At 40.4% G+C, this 20,589-nt stretch overlaps 1 protein-coding gene across 1 annotated transcript in view; it reads left to right on the top strand.

The window, feature by feature from the left end:
- The window catches only part of HEATR6 (HEAT repeat containing 6), a 98,534-nt gene that overhangs the window by 16,972 nt on the left and 60,973 nt on the right, over nt 1-20,589 (top strand). Inside the window, exons 4-7 of the mRNA XM_083173236.1 lie at nt 10,390-10,505; nt 11,224-11,338; nt 12,632-12,733; nt 19,011-19,148. Coding sequence (XP_083029362.1) covers nt 10,390-10,505; nt 11,224-11,338; nt 12,632-12,733; nt 19,011-19,148 — 471 coding nt within the window. The remainder of the gene's footprint in view (nt 1-10,389; nt 10,506-11,223; nt 11,339-12,631; nt 12,734-19,010; nt 19,149-20,589) is intronic.

The following is a 20,589-nucleotide window of genomic DNA, read 5'->3' as shown; positions in this document are numbered from 1 at the left end:
CAGACAGTTATATGCCACGCCACAGCTTGCCTTGTCGATTTTGTTTGGTCGATGAGTGAGGAAATTGTATTGTTGCTCACAGTGATTTCCTGGCTGAGGGCTGTCACCTGTGTGGGTTGCAGTTCTTGGAGACACTTTACATTTGCAGTATGGTGGACGTAGAAGTAGAATTCTTCATAAAGGCTGTCGACTTGCTTGCAATGTTGCTTTACGTGTATAGAGGGAATGTTTGTGGCCCTTGGAGTGCTGTGGTCTTGATAAATTTCTTCACCACAGTTTTGCAAAGCAGGGGGCCTTTGATAACCCTCATTAATGCAGTCCTTAGCGAGTTCGCTTTGTGCGTCCTTTACGATTATCGCTGTGATCGTGACAAGTGTCCTTGTGCGTCCTTTAAGATTATCGCGCTGCAATCATGATAAGTGTCCATGTCTCTCTTTAACCCCAACCTCATTGTGTTGAACAAAACAGTTTGTGACATTGAATACAGCAGTTGAAACTTTAACCAAGTATTTTTGCTTTACTTGTTGATAAGAACCTTTATCTTCAGGCATTGGCAGGTAAATGTCTGGGGTAGATTCTAAAGGATCCACTCCATTTATACTAAATTTCCTCACTGAATAATAATTTACCATTCAGTCTCTGATCTCTTACCTATCCTGTCCTATATACTATCTTATCTTAAACTAAAATAACCATACACCAGCTAAATCCAATAACTAACAATAATATTTTGATTTGACCTATCTATGAAAACATCCTATCAATACAACAAATGATTATGATTTTGCTTCAAACAAATATTAAATATCTGTTAAGAATGGGTTTGGCTATATCTGATTCCTTCCAGTGTTGTGTGATATGCAGCCATGTGCATATACAATAACTACAATATTCTATCTATGCTATTATTCATTCTCTTAGACTTGGTTAAGTCTGTATTAAGGGAATGATCCATCCCAACGACTAACAAAACATTTTTCTTTTCCAATTTGATGTAAGGCATACCATTCTTTGTCTGATATTTAAATTAGTTTGAAGCTTTTTAAGAAGGAAGCGTATATATATAATCAGCATATACTTATAAGAAGAATATGAAGAAAAAATAAAATATTTACAAGGTATATACAATGACATAAGAATGAAGATCATATGTGTGAATTGATCGGCAATTAAAAAAAAAATGTATGTACAAAAGGATTCTGCATACTTGCAGTGGAATGCACATGGTAAGAGGTGTGTGCATGTGTCCGGAAAACAAATAGTTGCTGTAGTTAAACCTTTTCCTTCTCTGAAGGACTGAAGAAAGAAAAAGAAACTAATAAAAACAAAAGTCCTTTGATTTTTGTCCATGTGACAGTCCTTTTAGAGCTACTGTGGATTCTCCTTAGGCCACAGATACTGGCTGTGCAAGGTACTGGCTCTTTGCATAATTGCAGCAATAAAAGGTTTAGTAGAGGTTGTTGTTGTGACTTGGGCTTTCTTTAAAACTTTGCGTCCATCAGCAATAAGGCTGCTGTGCAGGGCTAAAATTGAAACAAAAAGAAATACAATTACTATGCTATTTACATACTGGTGTGACAATGCTGCTATATCTTTTGTGCTATCTACTGGTCCAACATTGCTGGCCATGTTTTCTGGTCTGTGCCATTTCTCTCCTCTATGCTGCCAGATGCAGACTTTCCATAACTATGGTTTTTAAGGACTTAATAACTAGCAATGGTTGCTGGTCCGTGGCAGTCTTTACTTTCTGTAGTTTTGTGTGTCATTGACAGCACAAACTCTGCTGCATATATGATGCTGGGCAAATTTAACTTGGAAAACTGGGCTGGTTTAACATGTGAGATCCTCTCAAAGCAAACAATGGCTACATTGGGTTTTAAAAGTAAAATAAGTGATACCACCGTCTGACTTGTGTTTGCACTCCCTGAAGTGGTCTGAATCCAGCACTTCTCCATCTGCAGTGCTTGCTGTTCAGTGCGACTCTTCAGCCTTGGAGAATTTTGCCAGCCCTGGAAAATATTCTTGTGGGGAGAGAAACTTGTTAATCCGTGCCGGATACCTTTTGCAGGTTTCAGGAGGGCTTTCTGCCTGTCCAGATCTATAACAAAATTGTTAGGTTTCCAGGGTACAAAAACATATTCATCCTGGTGACGCTTTGTATCATTGCTGAACCTTGGTGTGGTGTTTTCAGATTGATCTGCATTTGGTCTCTCTGAGAGACTGCAAACCTTTGCTCCACTACTAGTTGGTCTTAACTGCTGTGTGGAGGTTACAAAGGTGTGGGAGCTATGTATGTAAACATGCATGCTCAAATTCATTTCATAGATCTTCCCTTTAAATGCATTTTTAGGTGGACACATGATTTTAGGGGTTGCATGTGTAACAACTTTGGTTACCATGGGAGTTTGCATCATGGAGAACTGCTCCTCCCCTGTGTGCACTATACTGCTGCTGTCTGGGCCTAAGGCTATTGACAGGTTTCCTTTAGTAACAAATTCTTCCATCACAATGGGAACTCTGAGAGTGTGCTCAGTAGAACACCTCTCCACATAAGTTACACTGACGTTACACTGATCTTCCCACTGGCTAAAATCATTATAGGGATCATCTCCTTTTGCTATTCCCTTCTTTGTGTTAATGTGCCTTTTGATGATGGATACATCTTGCACAGTGTTGTCTCCTTCCTCTATCAGAGAGGCTTGTTTGTTTATGGTGTATGTGACAATAACAGCCTCTGTAGGCTGCACATTGATGCAATCCTGCAACATATATTTTTCATTCTCCATTTCAAGTTCTTGTCTGATAAAGTCATTCCTGACTTCTGTAGACCCTGTGTACAGGGTCTCACATACAGCAACACTATTTCTCTGTGTAGTGTTGGGTGTTTCTATTATGTCTTCACAAGAGATCTTGCCAGTTTGATTACAAACTGCCAGGCTTCTTGCGTTTGTTCCTATATTTTCCTGTTTGGTTTTCTTCCCTTTAAGGGACTTTAACAATGAATGCATTTTTGCGTTCATTTTCAGGCATGCGCTCTTAAAGCGTGAACCTGATTTCTCTTTAGCTCCTAAAGTAACAGTTTTGGGCATTTTCCTGAATGCTACTGTAACTTTATGTAAATTCAGCATTGCACACGTTTTGCAATGCTATATTTATATTTTGTACACAAGATATCCTCCCAATGAGAGTGTCCGGATTCTCAAAGTTAACTCTAATATCTGGTACTAATTATCATTTATTTGGAAACGCTCATTTCCATTCTATTTTATTCTAGGCCTTACAATTATCATGTGCCTATTAAGTAACATACCCCACTGTGATCTTGCAATGTGTCAGCAGGCTAACCAACCCTTGTGCTGAGCCTAGTAAATGTAGTATTAGTTAAAAATATTGCTGAATGATGCCATATATCAATATCTAAGCGTGCACTCCCAGATAATTGTAACAATGGAATATCAGTTCTGTTCTACCAATACGTTATTCTAGGTCTACAAACAATGCAAGATAAAAATACACAATAGTATTACGTTTTCCTAGATACATCCTCACTGTGATTCTGTAGGTTAGGTAGCCAGCTTCACGCATTTGCTACTCCTTATAAATATTATAATCATACAATCAGATACCAAAATGTACAAGTCCCTTCGTGGTCGCCATTATTGAGTTTTAGGAATCATATATCTCTCTTATCCCAATAATGGTTATTGAGATTGAAATATTATATAAAATATATTTATTATATCTGGTATTGATATAATAACATATATATTTGACGTCTGCAATTATATTCTAATAGACTTTACAATACAATATGCAGAGTACTTGTCATAATTTGATTCCCCAAATATGAGAGTTCAAGACTTGTAATTTTAGCTCAGAAAGTCTGATATTTATTTACAGGCAAAACAAACCATTACAGAATACATTAACACAGTAATTGATGTATACGCTATTATATATATATTTATATACGCCTCCTTGCTTATATTACATAAAATGACATTAAAACAATTGACAGACTTAGACTGCTACGATACTGACATAAATTATATACTTACAAGTTACATGGTCATAGTGACCAGTGAATATCAATAGCTACCTGTAACCAACACTCCAGCCCATTCCTTCTCAGCCGTTCCTCTGATCTGAACTCACTACTAACTATCCATACCTCCCTTATATTACAGATTCACCCATTGAGTTTGCCTGTTCTCGGGGCATTATTGATATTCCCAGATGTCAAGTTTTATGGTTTTCCTGTTTGTTCAGATGTTCTAGGATGTGGGCATGGTGGGACCTTGTGTTTGATGGCATTTGACATTGTTTGTTCTCTTTGAAGTGCGCCTGGTTTATTCCACCTCTAGGGTGTGACTATAAACAGTTGTATCTTGTCCTGTAATATAACTAGACAATAGCAGGACATATACAGTCTGTGCTAAATAGTATATCCTTAAATACCCGTTTGTCTTATTGTTCTGTTATTTGCATCCTGGTGTTTGAAGTACATTACTTTGTTTATACTTGGTTAATAAGTATTATGTAACTGGGGGAATCAACACATCTATCTCTGCTAATTAGCATGCCTTAGACATTTTGTCTCCTAAATAAATTCAGTTGCATTTGATATGTTGCAAAGTGGTCCTTCATATTCTTTAGTAAAACAAAAAGCTATACTACGATGTCTAAACATTAAACTCTGATATCCTAATTATTAAGCTATTCCTATTTTTATATACACATACATAATATATACTATGGTTAATAATCACATTACATTAATGATGGTATAAAACAATATCTATATGCCTATATGGTAACACCCCGCTCACTCCCTCCCTCCCTCTGACCTGCGCTCCCGAGTCCCGTCCAAGTAGCCTAGGCGCTACTACACTCCCCCGCTGCCTCCCCCAGTGCCTCCCACAGTCATACTCACCCGCCCTGCTCCGTCCGTCCGTCCCCGTCACAATAGAAGAAGCTGCTGGAGAAGCGCAGAAGCGCTGCTGCAGCTATTACAAGCGAGTACACTGCCACCAATGTTGTTTATGTATTATGCTGGTATTAACCAGCAAACCACTGGCCACCAATGTAATTATGTATTATGCTGGTATTAACCAGCAAACCACTGCCCACCAATGTTAAAAAAAAAAAAGAGCTAGTAATGTATACATCACTGGCGCAGGCCAGCGATCTATACGTTACTAGTGCCACTGGCCACCAATGGAAAAAAAAAAAAAGCTGGTAACGTATACATCGCTGGTGCAGGCCAGCGATGTATACGTTACTGGCTTACATTTTTTTTACATTGGTGGACAGTGGCACTAGTAACGTATAGATCGCTGGCCTGTGCCAGCGATGTATAAGTTAGCGGATCCGCTGCCCACCAATGTAAAAAAAATAGCCGCTAACGTATGCATCACTGGCGTAAAACGTTACTAGTGCCACTGCCCACCAATGTTAAGAAATGAGCCGATAACGTATACATCGCTGACACGCCAACATTGTATACATTAGCAGCTCATTTCTTAACATGGGTGGGCAGTGGCGCTGGTAACGTATACATCGCTGGCCTGTGCCAGCGATGTATACGTTACCGCCTCATGTTTCTTTTACATTGGTGGCCAGTGGATCCACTAACGTATACATCCCTGGCCAGCGATGTATAGAATATACATCACAGGCCAGCGATGTATACGTTACCGATATATATATATATATATATATATATATATATATATATATATATATATATATATATATATATATATATATATATATATATATATATATATATATATATATATATATATATATATATATATATATATATATATATATATATATATAGTGCTTGTAGAGAGAAACGCACACTAATCCTTAAATTGCTGAGTGCCGGGTCAAAGACAATAATATATTCATATACCACTGTACCCCACAGAGCAACAATGATAGGACCGGCACCTCAATTAAATGAAAAATATAGCAAATTTATTTCATAGATAGAAGGCCATGATACCTCCTCCACGGGCAGCACGCATATAGGCAAACATATAATCAGACCTGTCACGTAGGTATGGACCAAACAATGCAGCTTCAAATGTCCGTGGAGTTGCTGAACCCTGACGGGCCGTTTCGGCGTGTGAACGCCTTTCTCAAAGGGTATAGCACAAAGAGGTACACTAAGGTCAGCCTTAAGAAGGAGTAGAATGCACCATACTTACCCATAGGAGGGGCGCGCCCGACGCCATCCCGCCGCGAGTTGCTGCCATCACCTCACGGCATCGTGATCCCATTCACTCGTCCCTACTTCCGGGTCTGTGTAACCGGAAGTGGAACTAAAGTCAAAGGGTCGTTTAGCCGGGGGACCGATCAGCCGCACACCCGCCGGATGTTGTCATAGGTGTACCCCGTCACCATAGTAACCTGGCGATATCCTTATTTACATTTTCAAAAAGGAAGAAAACGCACACATAAACAAAAAAATATAGAATGGATACACGTCCCCCTGCTGGTGACCACTCCTCAGGGATTTCAACATAAAGCTAAACATAATATTCTGTGCACTTAGCTACAGGCACCATACAGCAACTGCAATCCCAATGCCGTCAGCATAATGAGTGATCACCACACAGGGAACGTGTTATCTAACAACTCAAAATAACCATAAAGCATATATAATAAAGAAAAAATAAATAAAGGAAACCTATAGAGCTAACATGGAACAAGAGGTACAATGTATTACATTTAATAAGAGAAGACCACGTTTGGTCAACCTGGGACCAAATACTCAGGGTCCATCAAGTACTCCCCACATGTATTAAATGAAGACGGACATATTCAATTCCTCATTCAGACCATGAGGGGCAAGTGTCTGTAAGTCATAAATCCATTGGCTTTCCCTTTGGAGCAATTTTTTATGTCTATCCCCTCCCCTCCTTAGAGGTGGGATATGATCTATTGGCATGAACTTAAAGTCACACATACGATGCTTCTTGCTTGCAAAATGTCTTGCGACAGGGGGGGTGGTACTCTCGACTTTTATCAGCGCTTTTTTAACAGAGGAGCGATGCACTGCAATCCTCTCTTTTAATGTCCGAACCGTCTTTCCTACGTAGACCTTCAAACACGGACAAATGACGATATATACAACGAATTTCGTGTCACAATCCATCCTGTGTTTTAATTCATATGTGCGGCCTGTGGTCTTATGTTGCCAGCTGCTGCCCGTGATAATATGTTTACAATTAACGCACCCGGAGCATCTGAATGCCCCCTTCCGTATGCTCAGCCAATTACCCACTCTGTCCACTCTAGGACTTATGTCCGAGTATACAATCTGTTGTTTAATGTTTCTGCTGCGTTTATAGCAAAAGAGTGGGGGTCTTTTGCATTGTTCACCAAGGATAGGGTCTGTGTTCAGGATGTGCCAGTGATTGAGTATCGTGGACCTCAATTTTCCTGAAGTAATGGAAAACGTATTGGACAACACCATCCTTTCAGTTTTGTCATCCTTTCTGTTAGTGTTCTTTAAGAGGTCAGAACGATTTAAGGTCAGACATTTTTGTTTAGCGTCATCAATCTCCTTAGAGCCATAGCCCCTGTCAAGAAAGCATCTACCCATCTGCTCCAACACACTCGGTAGGTCTTGTTGTTGCGAGGTAATCCGTACTGCCCTCAGCAACTGGGCGTATGGACTATTGAATTTTTGATGTTACTTATTGAAGTTATTTTACATAAAAATTATTTTTTATTTGATAACACCTTTTACTTGCAGCTTAGAGGGACTGCGATGGGGTCAAACATGGCCCCATCGTATGCCAACCTCTTTATGTTTGATTTTGAGAGTAAACACATTATGTCTGATATTGATTTTTCCAAATTTATTTCTTTTTATGTAAGGTATATTGATGATTTGTTTTTTGTTTGGACCGGTGGTGAGAGCTTGTTGTTGGACTTCCTTGTGCGGCTTAACTCCCTCCCGGGGTCCATCAGGTTTACCCACATGGCAAGCAGTACTAAATTGGACTTCCTGGATGTATCCGTATCTATTTCGGATGGGAGGTTCTCTACGGAACTTTTTAGGAAACCGACGGACAAGAATAGTCTGTTATTAGCTACCAGCTTTCACCCACAACCCCTTAAGAAGGGGCTTCCATACGCCCAGTTGCTGAGGGCAGTACGGATTACCTCGCAACAACAAGACCTACCGAGTGTGTTGGAGCAGATGGGTAGATGCTTTCTTGACAGGGGCTATGGCTCTAAGGAGATTGATGACGCTAAACAAAAATGTCTGACCTTAAATCGTTCTGACCTCTTAAAGAACACTAACAGAAAGGATGACAAAACTGAAAGGATGGTGTTGTCCAATACGTTTTCCATTACTTCAGGAAAATTGAGGTCCACGATACTCAATCACTGGCACATCCTGAGCACAGACCCTATCCTTGGTGAACAATGCAAAAGACCCCCACTCTTTTGCTATAAACGCAGCAGAAACATTAAACAACAGATTGTATACTCGGACATAAGTCCTAGAGTGGACAGAGTGGGTAATTGGCTGAGCATACGGAAGGGGGCATTCAGATGCTCCGGGTGCGTTAATTGTAAACATATTATCACGGGCAGCAGCTGGCAACATAAGACCACAGGCCGCACATATGAATTAAAACACAGGATGGATTGTGACACGAAATTCGTTGTATATATCGTCATTTGTCCGTGTTTGAAGGTCTACGTAGGAAAGACGGTTCGGACATTAAAAGAGAGGATTGCAGTGCATCGCTCCTCTGTTAAAAAAGCGCTGATAAAAGTCGAGAGTACCACCCCCCCTGTCGCAAGACATTTTGCAAGCAAGAAGCATCGTATGTGTGACTTTAAGTTCATGCCAATAGATCATATCCCACCTCTAAGGAGGGGAGGGGATAGACATAAAAAATTGCTCCAAAGGGAAAGCCAATGGATTTATGACTTACAGACACTTGCCCCTCATGGTCTGAATGAGGAATTGAATATGTCCGTCTTCATTTAATACATGTGGGGAGTACTTGATGGACCCTGAGTATTTGGTCCCAGGTTGACCAAACGTGGTCTTCTCTTATTAAATGTAATACATTGTACCTCTTGTTCCATGTTAGCTCTATAGGTTTCCTTTATTTATTTTTTCTTTATTATATATGCTTTATGGTTATTTTGAGTTGTTAGATAACACGTTCCCTGTGTGGTGATCACTCATTATGCTGACGGCATTGGGATTGCAGTTGCTGTATGGTGCCTGTAGCTAAGTGCACAGAATATTATGTTTAGCTTTATGTTGAAATCCCTGAGGAGTGGTCACCAGCAGGGGGACGTGTATCCATTCTATATTTTTTTGTTTATGTGTGCGTTTTCTTCCTTTTTGAAAATGTAAATAAGGATATCGCCAGGTTACTATGGTGACGGGGTACACCTATGACAACATCCGGCGGGTGTGCAGCTGATCGGTCCCCCGGCTAAACGACCCTTTGACTTTAGTTCCACTTCCGGTTACACAGACCCGGAAGTAGGGACGAGTGAATGGGATCACGATGCCGTGAGGTGATGGCAGCAACTCGCGGCGGGATGGCGTCGGGCGCGCCCCTCCTATGGGTAAGTATGGTGCATTCTACTCCTTCTTAAGGCTGACCTTAGTGTACCTCTTTGTGCTATACCCTTTGAGAAAGGCGTTCACACGCCGAAACGGCCCGTCAGGGTTCAGCAACTCCACGGACATTTGAAGCTGCATTGTTTGGTCCATACCTACGTGACAGGTCTGATTATATGTTTGCCTATATGCGTGCTGCCCGTGGAGGAGGTATCATGGCCTTCTATCTATGAAATAAATTTGCTATATTTTTCATTTAATTGAGGTGCCGGTCCTATCATTGTTGCTCTGTGGGGTACAGTGGTATATGAATATATATATATATATATATATATATATATATATATATATATATATATATATATATATATATATATATATATATATATATATATATATATATATATATATATATATATATATATATATATATCTCAAGTGTGTATGGGCCTTTACTCACCTACAATCTATACCTGCATCTCTTCTTATTAACTTCCCTATATCTCACCTGTATTGTGTTGTGTACTGAGAATTGTGCTTTAATTGTGTTATGTCTAGTTCTGTGTACCCTGTACTTGTATAATATGTTCTATATGTACGGCGCTGTGTCCTCTTGTGGCGTCTTATAAATAAAAATATAATAATAATGTAAGCAACCATATCTGCCAAAAAATGTTTAGCAGGGTTAAAAATGTGTTTCTGCAGAAAATCTGTTTTATTAATGTTATCTGTTCTTAGAAGGACATTTGAATGTTTCTAATTCTACCTATCAGTATCTTCCAGATTTGCTGGGGCCGACTGGGATCCTTGTACGGTTATGTGATCCCAGCAAGTCAGATCCTGAGTTGTTGAGAGCTGCAGTTCACAGCATGGCCAATCTATGCCTTTGGTAAGGAAGGTTTCTTATTGGCAGTGGAATGGCCCACATCTTTATCAAATTGATATTGAAATTAGTGTGTGTGTGTGTGTGTGTGTGTGTGTGTGTGTGTGTGTGTGTGTGTGTGTGTGTGTAAAAAGATTCATTTTGTACCTAGAAGTGTTCTTCGAAAGGTCTTTTAATGTATTACTTGAGTTTCTGTAAATGCAGTAGGCACAGATCTAGTGTTCATTCTAGCACCCGCTATCTTTGAAAACCCATGCAGTTCCTCTTCCCTGCCTGGGGTGTCGCTGTCTGGTGTAGTGCTTCTAGCACAGTGTGGTCTGTATATCTGCACTGATATGCAAACCAGACCTGTACTAGAAACACCACAGCAGACAGCAACACCCCAGGCAGGGAACAGGAACTGCATGAGTATATAAAGATTGCAGGTGCTAGAATGAACACTACAGATCTACTAATACGCACAAAGAAACATCTCAAGTTGTTTAGTAAGTACTACAATAGCATTTGGGATTTTTATAATAATTAAATTTTTATAATCTCCTACAACCCCATGGGGGGAGAAATTCCCAATCTCTACATTGGAACCAGTCTGTTGCAAGCGCACATGCTTTACTAACATCAGGAGAAAATGAGAGTAATGGTAATGGGAACTAACTAGTTTAATGCATGCTGTCAGTGGCCAGAAAGCTGTTTATTCTAAGTCCTAATTTTCTCCTCCATCTAGTGTGCCTGGGCAACCTTACTTGGATGAACCATACCGAGTGACATGCTTTAAAATATTTCTTGCAGTCCTTCAGTCCCCAAGAATTAATTCAACGGATGAAATAGCAATATGCAATGTAAGTAAGACAATCTGTACAAGGTTTTATATTAGGAATAGGCACCGAAATGAAGAAAATAAAAATATATATATGTCTATCAAAAAAAGTTCAGACATGTCCTCATTATCGTGGCAGGCATCTCACGAGTGGTATGCGTTTACTCACACCCATGATCCATAAGCTTTGCATGAGTAAACAACCAGTTGGAGCCTTCACCCCTGGTGGTGATAAGTTACTGCAGTGCATGTACACATTGCACCAATGCTTAATGAGGACACATCTGCACAGATTAGGCTCGGTCTCCTCCAAATATTCATTCTGTAAAAATGCACGTAGAGCATACCCACCAGCATCATGACAATGGTACGATTGACAGGTTCCTATTTTATTAAGTTTTAATGGGGCAGATGTATTAAGCCTTAACAAGAGAGAAATGCCAGGGTGATAAAGAGAGATAAACATCCAGCCAATCACCTCCTAGCTGCCATGTTACAGGCTGTGTTTGAAAAAAGTCAGTATGGAGCTGATTGGCTGGACGTTTATCTCTCTATCACCCTTGCATTTATCTCTTGTTAAGGCTTAATACATCTGCCCCAATGTATCAACAAAGGTGAGTAAAGATGCCCATACACGTTACAATTATTGTATACAATATCGCATCTGGTTTTTGCGATGAGATCCAGTACAAAAAGTATGTGCAGCATACTTTTGTACTAAATCTCATCGCAAAACCGAGATGCAATGAGATGCGATATTGTATTCGATAATTGTAACGTGTATGGGGACGTTTAGTAAACAGAAATAATTAATTTAAATTTTGTACCAATTTCATTTTCTTTAAAGCTGAATTATTTTCCTGCCACTGCCATGGCCAATTAATTTATCCCTTTTTTGCCAAATTTTGGATGCCACCAATACAGATTCTGTGTTATTAGCAAATAGGGACATTTTAGTGATCCAGGGCCACTCATCTCTTGTGTAGATGACTCGTGTGTCCCTATGTGACGGATGGGAAATCTGGTGCAATTAAAATAAGATGGACTTTAATAAACATGTGATTGTATTTAACAGCCTTAATATGTTAGGCTAATATTTGAGGACCTCCACTGCAACACCTGAGGGTTTTTTTATTGACAAGTCATTAGAGCAATACAGCTGTCTAGTAGACTCCAAATAGATTTATAATATTTGCATTGCTGAATTCAGTCATTTTTTCAAGTAACCATTTTATTGTAAAATAAAATACATTTCTGTGAATGACTATGGATTTTGTGCAATTTTAATCATCATTTGGTGTTTTTTGTTTTTCAGTTGCTGCAGAATGCTTTAAAAGGCATACAGTCTATTTTAAATGGCAGCAAAATGTCATTAGTGGAAACTGATCAACTTGGATCTTTGCTCGCTGTACTCAAGGTAACATAGTGTATTTATTGTTTTTTTAAATCAAGTATTTTTGTTCTTGTTTTAAGACCACATAAAACATAACTAATAATACAGGACACAAATAAAAAGCACAAATAACAAGAATGAGGATATATATCCATAAATACATAGTTTACATATTATAAAAGAATTTATACAGGAGAAAAAGACGACTCATGTGTGGGGGCACTCATTAAGAATATATACCTGTTATTTGCACAGGTATATAGTCTTCCCCTGAAAAGTCTTATTAGGAGAGACTATATGTCAAAAAGAGTTGTTATATATTTAAAACTTAACTTTTAGGGGGTATTCAATGTCAGGGTCATGGCAGTCGAGCTTGCTCGACCGCCGCGACCCAGTCCCGTTCTCGGTCAGCTCGACCGAGAACACGCAGGCGGGATTCAATGTCCCGTCTGCCGGGGAGCGAAAAGGGGGCGTGGCAGCGAGTTGCGGCCGGGAAGAGGCGAGCTGCAGCCGGCAGCTTGTCACTTCCTAGCTGTTCTCGGCAGAACGAGCCCGACAGCTAGTGATGTCGGGCTCGTTCTGCTGAGATACCCTGCTCAATGCTGCCGGGGAAGACAGCATTGAATAGGGCCCGGCGGGCATCTCCCCGATGGGAGGTGCTCGCCGGAGATTAAATATCCCTCTTAATCTTCAAACGTTAATATAAATGGTAAGTATTATATAGAAAAAAGTTTTAAAAATACACCGCAAATTTGTAACTAACCCTTAATAGTGTCAATTTTATAGTAAAGTCCCTTTATTTAGACAATTATGTAGATAATTTGATTAATTAAGGGACTTTACTATAAAATTTACACTATTAAGGGTTAGGTACAAATTTTCTGTGTATTTTTAAAACTTTTTTTCTATAAAATACTTACCATTTATATTAACGTTTGAAGATTAAATGGTAAGTTTTAAATATATAACAACTCTTTTTGACATCTGGGGTGAAATGTAATAGGGTGAGATATTCAGAAAGTGAGAGATTTGGTAAGAAATCTCCAGGTGTTTTTTAAAGCGGCAATCATTTACACTTCAAAATCAAACTGGCTGTGCAGAGTAAATGATTGCCGGTTTAAAAAAAACTGGAGATTTCTTACCAAATCTCTCACTTTCTGAATATCTCACCCTATTACATTTCACCCATAGTCTTTCCTAATAAACTTGCAAATAACAGGTATATATTCTTAATGAGTGCTCCTACACATGAGTCTTCTTTTTCTCCTGTATAAATTGTTTGTATTTCTGACTCTGGGGTATAAAATTGAGGCTTTCTCAGCTATTAATACTTTAGGATCTGGCTATTATATAATTATCCACTCCACTTTTAAAATTGACAAAAATCTACAAAAGGTCTCAGTGGAGTTTCCAGTGCGGGTTCCAACAAAAAAACTTTATATTACAAAAGAATACTTAACAGAGCAGTAGAGAGACGGACCTTTTCTCCACCACAAAAGGCTCTAACTTGTGCACTGCTAACCAAAAATATATTAACTTGTAGTATCCACTAGAGCACCCAAGGGTAGACAATGACTGTAGATTGGTGGAGTTCTCCTACTCCAATGCATAAGAGAATTCTGCCTTTAAATCTTATCAAATTTATGGGGCTTTGTGTACTATCATAAACTTATCACTTATGTTCTAAGGTAGAATTGACTAGGTCAAATCACTCCTATAAACATGTGGTTGACATAAGTTTATAATGCATTATTCTGAGCTAAGGAAGACATAGGCCATAGAGACATATACCTAGCTGTAGTAAGGGAAGACAAATACTTGTACAAATAATGCAAGTGGTTACAACAGGCCAAATTCAGATAAAAAAGGGTAGGTCCATCACAGGTTCGAAAACTCAGCTGCAAGCAAATTTATACCACCACCCTTACACGTTTCCCCTATGTAACCCTGGGTACAGCAAACTTTCTAGAGCAGGGTGGCCAAACCAGTCCTGGGGGGTTTACAAACATCTCATGCTTCCCAGGCCACCTGCGCATCTGTAGGATGTGTCTGTTAGGAATGAGTGCAGCACACGTTTGAAAATGTGACCGTAATGTGACTGTACCTGTGCACCAGCTAGGTGGTCTGGAAAACGTGAAAATTCCTAGATCTCGAGGACCGGCTTTAGAGTATATAGATCTATATTTGTTGGGCTCTCACAGGAAAATGACGTTATCAGAGAGGGCCAACATAAAACACTATTCCTTATCAATTAGTGGACCAAGATACACCTCCCATCTAGCTCTTAGTTAGCCACCTAACACATCTACAGTGTGGACATGGTGTATTGAGATTTCCAGGCTCATATACAGAAATTGCCACAATGTATGCAGTCTTGGTCTCAGATGTTCAAAATCCTGCAGTTCACACAACTGACCAATTGATATAATACCATAATGCTGGCAACACTCCTAACCTACTTTCCTAATGTTCCTGTTTTCACACAGGGAAGAGCAGTGATCCCAAACATTGGCAATAGGCCGAGCCTATATTTTCAATGTCATAGTCTGCTCCAAAAAGTGGAACAGTGCCATAGCAAAAAAAAAAGAAGCCAGTCAGGGTGCATATGGTCACCTGAAGTATCCCATGTCCAGTAGTGGACACTCACTTATTCAGATGGGCTGGCTGAGCCGCCAAAAAATATAGGCACAAATCAGATCAGGCCTGCTGTTCTCACCCTGAATCCTACACATTGTTTTTAATGTTGCACAGGCTTGTTTGTCGTGTATGGTATAACTTGCCGACGGTCGTTTCTCCGACATTGGAATCCCAACTTTCAGGAGTGCGACAGGGGAGTGAGCACATTCAAGCCCCTTGTGGGCTTGGTGCACTCCCCACCTATTCTATTCTCAGTCTATGGGTGTGGTGGACCCCCACAAAGGAAAATAGCCTGTGTAAGTCGGGATTCACAGGCTGTTGGAGAAACTGCCATCGGAATCCCATCCTGCACCCGTGTTTCTAATCACACAGAGATTAGATATACCTATTCGTTTTACTAAAAAAGATGAAGTTACAAACATTTTGAAGAACATAAAGGAATTTTGGTTGTATGACCATCTTTTCCAAATTAAATGTACCCATAACCAACCGAGGCAATTTATTTAATACATTTGATCGACCAAGAAGAAAACAAGGGTCAAACACCAAAGCAGTGCAGCACTTCTCAAAGGGTAGACTGGATTGAAGGCAACACTGCAAATGCAGCATCATGAATGCCCTATTTGCAAATGTATGTAGATGCCTCAGAGTTCTACAGGTGGATTTTTCTGAAATTAACCAAGTTTGGGCAGAGTATATAATTTATAATTCTCAATAACCCACCTAAGGGGGGTATTCAATCCTGGGTCACGACTGTCTGTACGTCCCGATAGTCGTGACCCTGTCTCGTTTTCAGCCCGCTTGTCTATCGGCAAAATGGCAGTGGATTGTCAAGATACTGATGTGATCTCAACAATCCGTGGCCGTTTTTGGCAAAACAGGCCTGACCGCTTTTAAAGTTGGGTCCATTCTGACAAGATGCCTCTTCAGTGTTGTCGGAAAAGACAGCATTGAATATGCGCCCACCGCTATTTCCCCCGTAGGAAATAGCGGCAGGCATTGAATACCCCCTATGTCTCATTCCCTAAAGCATGGGTCTTCAACCTATGGCCCTCCAGATGTTGTGAAACTACATGTTCCAACATACATTGCCACATTTTTTCCTATAACAGCATGCCAAAACTATCAGGGCATGCTGGGACATGTAGTTCCACAACATCTGGAGGGCCACAGGTTGAAGACCTGTGCCCTAAAGGAATGCCTTTACTTCTTAACTAACTAATGTTTTTTCCAAACTGCTCCGAAATTGTTGGGTATTTTTTGATAGCATTAGGCAAAGAACTTTTGTTTAAAACCTATGCAACATGATTTTTTAAATAAACTTTGGTATACCAGCCCACTGATAAAAACATTGTGACATTACATTTTCTTGGTGGCTGCTCCTCTCTGTAGCCTCCTGGTGAACACAGGGTAGTAAACAGATGCTTTTTTTTTTGTACATTTTATTTGCCGCATGGTAGGGGGTTCTGCTGGATTACAAGTGATTGGCTGCATGGCAAGCCCTGGGAAAGATAACAAGGCACACACTATGAGATTTCCACTATTTTTCTATTTGATTTTGCTTATAGAAGCAATTATAATGCGTGTTCACATTTGGTGGAAATCGAAAAGAAAAATAGTCTTGCCAGGCAAGACTATACAGTAGAAATAGAATGCCATATCGAATCAAATTCCACATCGAACCGTTTGTACCCACTATAAAAATGGCCGCTACTAGAAGATATCATCCAACAGCCGCTCTTGTGCTGCTATAGACACCTTCTGCAGGTTTCTGTGATCTGCTGCTGTATATGAATACACAACAGATCAGATCACTCTACTGCATTACCCATTGGAGTAACCCTTAAGCTGGCCATACATCAGAAAGATCGATCTTAAGATCGATTGCGCTCATGATTGTGTACAATTTCCCTTGAAATCCCCGGCAGTCCTTGGTGGTTTTTGGACACACAATCTACACACAATCGATCATACAATCCATCTACTGCATGATTGTGTACACAAGATGTGCACACAATCTGCATCTTACAATCAGTCATACAATCCATCTGCTGATTGATTGTATGATTATGTACATAAGATGTGCACACAATCTGCATACAATCCATCTTACAATCAGTTGAGATTGTATGATTGGGTACAATATCTTTCTGATGTATGGCCACCTTTAGGTTACGTAGGATGGCTGTTTTTCTCTATCTGCCAGGCCCAGAAAATTTGTGTTGAATGATGCCAGACCATGACCAAGGCACACCTACAAAATGGGGAATACACATGCTGTAGCTCGCAATGGCCCACATGGGTTGGAAGGACAACATGTGCAGAATGAGAAATGCACAGGTCTGCTACTCATCCCCGTCGGAGTGGTGCGCATTAACAGCGGAAACCTCTATAGGGTACACTTTCAAGAGACCGTTTACTATTAACACAATGGGTGAGATTTAATAGGATGAAATTTTCAGAAAGTGAGAGATTTGGTGAGAAATCTCCAGGTTGTTTAAAGCGGCAATCATTTACACTTCAAAATCAAACTGGTTTAGCAGTGTAAATGATTGCTGCTTTAAAAAAACTGGAGATTTCTCACCAAATCTCTCACTTTCTGAAAATCTCACCCATAGTACCTTTTTTTTGTAAAACTGCAAGCAGATTGACTTTATGGTCTGTTTCAAAAATCTAAAGTATATTGTACCTTGAAATATGTTAGGAATGCATGTAGTGTACATTTGTTATGGTTTATTAATTAACCTCAATGCTACAGGTAAAGCTATCTTCAATTATCTGCTGAAAAATGTTAAAGGAATTCTGTGTCTATTAATACATTTTTCATAAATAAGTGTTTTGTTTTTTTGTGGCTTGTGCAATAGGTTTCCGGATGCACATGAAGTATTTCATTTACAAAGTGAACATTTCATACACCACTCTGGTGAATTAAAGTTGCATGAGCTCAAACCACTTGGTGAAGCAGCTGGAACAGAGTGGTCCTGTGCCTTGACATTTTAGAAAAACTTTAGTTTGTGAAATAAACTTGAGTGTTTTATTTCACAAACCGACCGATTGTGAGGGGTATTCAATCCTGGCTTCCCGGGACAATTTTGTCCAATCCAACAGTAACTAGACAGCCAGAATTCAATGTTCCAGCTATCTAGTGTCTGAAAGTCCGTGGATCGGCGAAGAGTGGCTGTGAATTCGGCAATCCGCAGCAGTTTCCGACAAAACAGGTTTGACTTCTAAAAATGTCAGATCTGACACCCATCAATGCTGTCGTTAATGGCAACATTGAATAGGTGAGTGCCGATATTTCCCGTCAGGAAATATCTGCACATATTGAATGCCCCCTGTGTCTATTGTAACATTTGTAGCCATGTGTGCTTGCTATAGCAAGCTGCAATTACGAATAATGGGAGTGTTACGGGAGCACCTTTTTGCATCTTACTTGTATTTTTATTTTCAGAGCATTAATTCCTAACCTTTCTGCTTTGCATTGTATTATTTAGAATAATACATTCTGAGATAAAAATGTTCTCTTGGTTGGTCATTTCTGTAAATAGTGCGGTAAATAAGATAAGCAACTTGTTTTTGGAGTATGCAATCTTTCTATGCTTCATTTTCTCTCCGTAACAGTTTCAATCTGTTAATAGTATTTATGAATATTATCTAATTCTAGAAATACATGTTTCATGGACTTCCTGGACTCAATATAGAAATGCCTTCAGTTCTGTATCCAGCTCCTCTACCTCAGTATGATGGAAGATCACTTGCAAAACCAGAGCAAACTGATGCAAATCCCGTTCGACCAACTTTGGTAAATGCCACAGTTTGTAGGGACTTTTTGTCTGCAATCACAGATACACCGCTTCATACCTTTTTTACTATTGGAAAATACTAAATTGATAAGATGTTAAAATAGAAACCAAATATCACCCTATTATTGGTGGATCTGTAAGACCTATTTCGGTACTTGTAGTTTCACAGTGCCAAGCTACGCTACGTTGTTCGCGTAGGGCAATGGCAGCCCAGCGTAGTGTCCCCGCAGCAGCCCTGCGTAGTCAGTGTAGTGTCCCCATCAGGCAGCGTAGTCACCGTACTGTCCCCGCGAGCTGCAGCTGTATCCCTGGCAAGCCTAGTGAGCCAGCCCGCTGGCGGAGAGGAGCTCCATCTGCTTGGGACGCACGAGCATCTCATATGCAAGTGCGTCTCATATGCAAGTGCGTCTTAGTAATTTGATTGGCAGGGTACTGCGACCGTGTCCGCTTCGGGGTTCGGTAGCATGTGCGTCTCGTGCACAAAGAGGGGGAGGCGGACGCAAATGTGTCTCATGCACAGTAAATACACATTTGCCAGTGCTCCATGTTACATACTGGCAAAAGCCTCTATTTCAAACCCCCACTATCCACGTCAGGCCAATGCGTGGCGAGCGCAGCGGTACGCGTCCTCCCGACCTGTTCACACCCCCACTATCCACGCCGGCGTGGAGTTGATTTTATAAGTGTGGCGAGCCCGAAACGTGGACGCGGAAAACGAGCCTGAAGCGTGGCGAGTGGATGCGGATGACACGCCAAGTAATCCTCGTCCCCTCGCGGGTCTCTCTGCGCTCGCCACGCTTTGTGCTCATTTTCCGTGTCCCCTCACGAGGCTAGCTGCGCTTGCCACACTTTGGGCACTTTATCAAATCAACTCCTCGCTGAAGTGGATAGTGGGAGTATAAACAGGTCAGGAGGACGTTACAGCATCCCCACTGCGTTTGCCACACAAGGGCTGACGTGGATAGTGGGGGAGTTTCAGGAACACATTCAACCTGTCATTTCAGGCAGGTTAAAATTGGTCAATGGTTCGCACAATATGTAATAAGTGGTGACACACGCTGACTGACTATGCTTACTGCGTAAGCTCCGGTTAGGCGTGAACGTACACACAGTCACAGACATGCACTGGCTGCGGAGACACAACGCTGATGCTGACAGGGATGCTGGCTGCGGGAATACGACGCTGATGCTGACTACGTAAGTGGCGCTGTGAAGCTACACACGTACCAATTTTTCTTAAGTGCAAACCAAAACAATTTGATCCTGATACTGCTACAATTCTGCTGATTTTATGTATTTTTTGTACAACAAATTCAGCAGGTGTCTTTCTTTCAGTACCCTGTTTCATTTTCTGCATTCATTGTTTTTCTGTACACTAGATTCCCCCCCTCCCCATTGAAATAGGCCCACAGGATCCCCTGCAGTTCAAGAAAGAAATAT

This window comes from Crinia signifera, chromosome 2, assembly GCF_055691185.1.
Source record: "Crinia signifera chromosome 2, ASM5569118v1, whole genome shotgun sequence".
NCBI lineage: Eukaryota > Metazoa > Chordata > Amphibia > Anura > Myobatrachidae > Crinia > Crinia signifera.
Note: the sequence above shows the minus strand (reverse complement) of the source record. Positions and strands in the feature narration are given on the sequence as shown.